This window comes from Limulus polyphemus, unplaced genomic scaffold, assembly GCF_000517525.1.
Source record: "Limulus polyphemus unplaced genomic scaffold, Limulus_polyphemus-2.1.2 Scaffold1161, whole genome shotgun sequence".
Classification (NCBI taxonomy): Eukaryota; Metazoa; Arthropoda; class Merostomata; order Xiphosura; family Limulidae; genus Limulus; species Limulus polyphemus.
In genome coordinates, this window is record NW_013666771.1 from 298,899 (window position 1) to 302,717 (window position 3,819).

General features: G+C 34.7%; 1 protein-coding gene across 21 annotated transcripts in view; it reads right to left on the reverse strand.

Moving 5' to 3' along the window:
- The window catches only part of LOC106462418, a 48,782-nt gene that overhangs the window by 14,491 nt on the left and 30,472 nt on the right, over positions 1-3,819 (reverse strand). For 20 of the 21 annotated variants that reach the window (XM_022389683.1, XM_022389685.1, XM_022389682.1 and 17 more), the window contains one exon: positions 1,873-2,078. In XM_022389683.1, the coding sequence (XP_022245391.1) occupies positions 1,873-2,078 (206 nt within the window). Of the gene's footprint in view, positions 1-15; positions 48-1,872; positions 2,079-3,819 lie in introns of those variants that run through there. The other variant, XR_002611249.1, reaches the window with a different exon arrangement.

Below are 3,819 nucleotides of genomic sequence, written 5' to 3' on the forward strand. Positions count from 1 at the left end.
GTCGGAAAGAAGTTACGGAAAATCAATTAACAAACGGAGACGTAACACTAGATTCTATTGCACAACACTATCCTACAATGTACTGTACTATAGAGAAGTACGAATGTAGTACCAGTGTATGCCGGTCCAGTAAACAAGCGATTCTTTGTTTGTTTATTGTTAATCGCAAAGCTACACAATGGGCTATTTCTGCCTTGCCCACCACGGATATCGAATCCCAAATTTGAACGTTATAAGCCACCAGGCTTGAAAACTTTAGTATAGTTGTTTTATTATGAATAAGTTGCATTTCATTTGTTTTTCGGGTTTTATATTTTATTGTACGTCCAAAAGTATTTGTTGTCCATTGTTAATAATGAAAACCAGGAGAAAATTGAAAAAACAAAAAAAAACAATGTTAAATCGATTTTCAGGTGAAAGTCTGTCTTTAGTTATCATTACATTTTATATAAGGTGAAAGGCCTATAAGCTTTTGATACATTTTACCATATTCTGGAATCTTCTATGTACAAACAACCATCTCTTCTCCAAGGTACATAGTGTTGTAAACAAGTCAAACTTTAATAGGTGTATACAAACTTTATTATTTACTGTTAAATTAATATTTATGTTTTTTGTCATTTCTGTTATCGAGGTGAGGTCAAGAATACATACATTAAATTTCAATGATGAATTAAGTGTGTCAGTTAAAAGTTCGCTTTCCTAGCAAAGTGATTAATTACAGTGTTAAAGTTCACAGTGCTAGCTAAGCAGCTATAAGCTGCCAGTGTTCCCATAGCTGTCAGATTGTTCTGGGCATTGATGAAAACAGATACTTTCCCCAAAAGGGGGTCGAAGGCCGCCTGGAGAGATCATCTATTCTAACCACTCGCACAATTATCCAGTAGTGTGTTGTCTGTCAATCAGTCTGTAAACAATAAAATGACGTCGCATAAGTGACGCTTAACGTTTAATTTGTACTGACGTGATGTCAGTAAAACGACGAATCACGAGAAAAATGATGCGCTATGTAGGCTATAACACAGCATGACATATGAACTTCAAAAGCAAAAAATAAAAATATTTGTTAATTTTGGTATCATCTATTCTTCAAACAGAACACTTTCGAGGACCATACGGAAGTACATCTAGTTTTGAATCATCTTGAAATTGCTAAATGATTGTTCCCCCTCTGCGATGGTGATTGGAAGCGTGCAGAAATTGCGAATGGCAACATAGTACTTTGGGAAGAGTGCCGCACAAGATTCTTTTTGAAATTTAAAACTATTTGGTATTGTTTGGCCAAATTGTTTTCCTTTCTCCAGGCCTCCATTTGGGGTCGTGGACTCCGCGGTAGGCATGTGCCCATAAGATTTTACCTCTGAAGAAGGAAGGCTCATCAGTTGAAATTGCTAGGGTTTCATCAGTTTTTCTCTTCATGCGATTTATATTTAAATTTTCTATTGAAAAAAAAGAAGTCTTGTGCATAAGTAACACGAAGCAATAGGTGAAACAATAGTTTTTTGTTTTGTAGAACACTTATGAATAAAAAATAACGCTGACAATCTACGACACCGTAAGCACGAACTTTTCAGTGTTTAGTCAAATAAAAATCGGTCTGCGTAATTTGGATAATAATTTTTAGAAACTAGAATTACTAAATTTTGTGCATTTTCTTTGTCTCAGAAAGTATATATAAGTGGTATTTGTAACAAAACAAAAACGTGAACATTCTGTACATAAGTTATTGTGAAAAGACTAAGATTAAAGTATTTCCATAATTAAGTTTATTATCCAGTTCGTTGTATTTTATAAATATCTTAAACTGTTACATCTTTGCTCATGTGCTTCAGTAGGTTTATTTGGATATCAAATAAACCTTTGTTACCTTACCTGTTGCACCAGTAGAATTTTCTGTGTCTATATCTCCATTTGTTTGACCATTTGAATGACTATTTTCCGGGTCAGACGAAGTTCCGTCTGTGACTCCAGTATTTGTATGCTCCGGGGATTTCACAGATGTTGTTTCTGTTCCGCCGGAAACTTCTTGGGGGGCAGCTGCTGCCCCAGTCTTTGTATTAGCACACCCCATATGAGACCTACAAAGAATTCCAAAAGGTTTCTCACAAAATTCGGTTTAAAATAATTTATTAGTACAGTTATCATTCTGTGTAAAATCCAATTGAGAAAATAGTTCACAGTCAAGCTAGCTAATAAATAATACCTATGTTAAATCAAGTGATGCAGCTAGAGTTAGACATAGTAAAAAAAAAGGAAAATTGTATTATTATATAACACGTCTTTTCTTTGTCTTTAAGTCTAGATAATACCGACGTTCACAAGTTTCGAAATTAAAACATTGATTGCTTACAATGAAAAAGAACATTTTTTTTAATCACAAGCTGTCGCTTTCTCTGTTTACCGCGTGATTTCCAGAAGAATTAGGAAGGATCTGCAGGTTCTTGTTTTTGAATTTTGCGCAAAACTACACGAGCACCCTAACCACCTGGCCATGCCGGGCCCTGCAGGTTCTACAGGTTGGTAAATTAAGAATTCTCACCTCGATCTTCTAATAAGTGGAACTGAATTCAGGTGAATTGGTTTGGACTTTCTTGCGCAGACAAGTAGATCAGTCGATGTGCTGACACGTGTTCCGCCTTTTTCTATGTCTCTCACCGCTTAGTTTCCGCAAAAGGAATGTAAAATTCGCGTTGACTATTGGGTCGAAGAGGACTTGCGCTGATCGAGAAACGTCACTAAGGTATATGGTACTCGTACAGACACATAAATAAAATGAATATACACACACACCAAGCTGGTATTGTCTATAGAGAGATTCTGTGAAGTACAGTGATGAACACATACTTATATTTTGTCTTTAAACATCTAAAATCATAGGGGAAATGATACGAATTTTCATTAATTTCTGTGCATACAGAGTGGTAATAACTTTTTAAACATTTATGCGCTAAACTTCGCGTAAATACATAAAATATGTAATTTTAGTTTATTGCTGTCTTCATTGTTCTGAACGACTGAGAACTGCTATTGAAACACGTAAACATGTAAATAAAATAAGGTCATATTATTAGTTTTACAGCAAACAACTTGCTCGGTTTACTTTAGTTCAGTGTGTCCCTCTCGATAGAAATTTCACTAAGTTACTGTATTTATAGGTCGAAACAGTTATACTATTACGATTCTTTTTTGTTTTAGATTTTTTGCACAAAACTACGCAAGATATGTTGCATAGCCTTCCGTAATTTTGAGGGAAGGGAACTCAAGAACAATAGCCAAATCTTGGGCTATTATTTTCTTAGCGGGTAGTTGCCTTTGGCAATCACTTATAGTACAACCACTAACCTAACATTCAAACCGCGTTTTTACGACAACGAGTCAAACAAAATATTAGCTGATTAATTTTTTGTTGTATTACTTCTGATTTGTTCAATGATTCAGTTAGCCTTTTGAGTGTAGTAAGTTACTAACACTTGCTTTTCTGAGTAATTCTTGTCAGCGTAGGGAATCAGTAACATTTAAATATGCACTACCGGCGCTTGTGTTTAAATTTTTTAAATTATCATAAATAATTAAAAACAACGTTTTATATTTACACAATAAAAACTTTATTGAAGCCGCACGGCTTCCACTTTAAAATAGAATTATCACTCTACATGTACATGTTTCGACTTGATTACGTCATCCTCAGGAGTAACTTACAAGACTATACACCTGGAAAAAAGTTAAGCACCCCCGTGTTTTTTTCAAGTGATTCAGATTCGACGTTCTTGTGACTGATTATAAATTACCATTCAATCTAAACGTGTTTATCAAATGAAA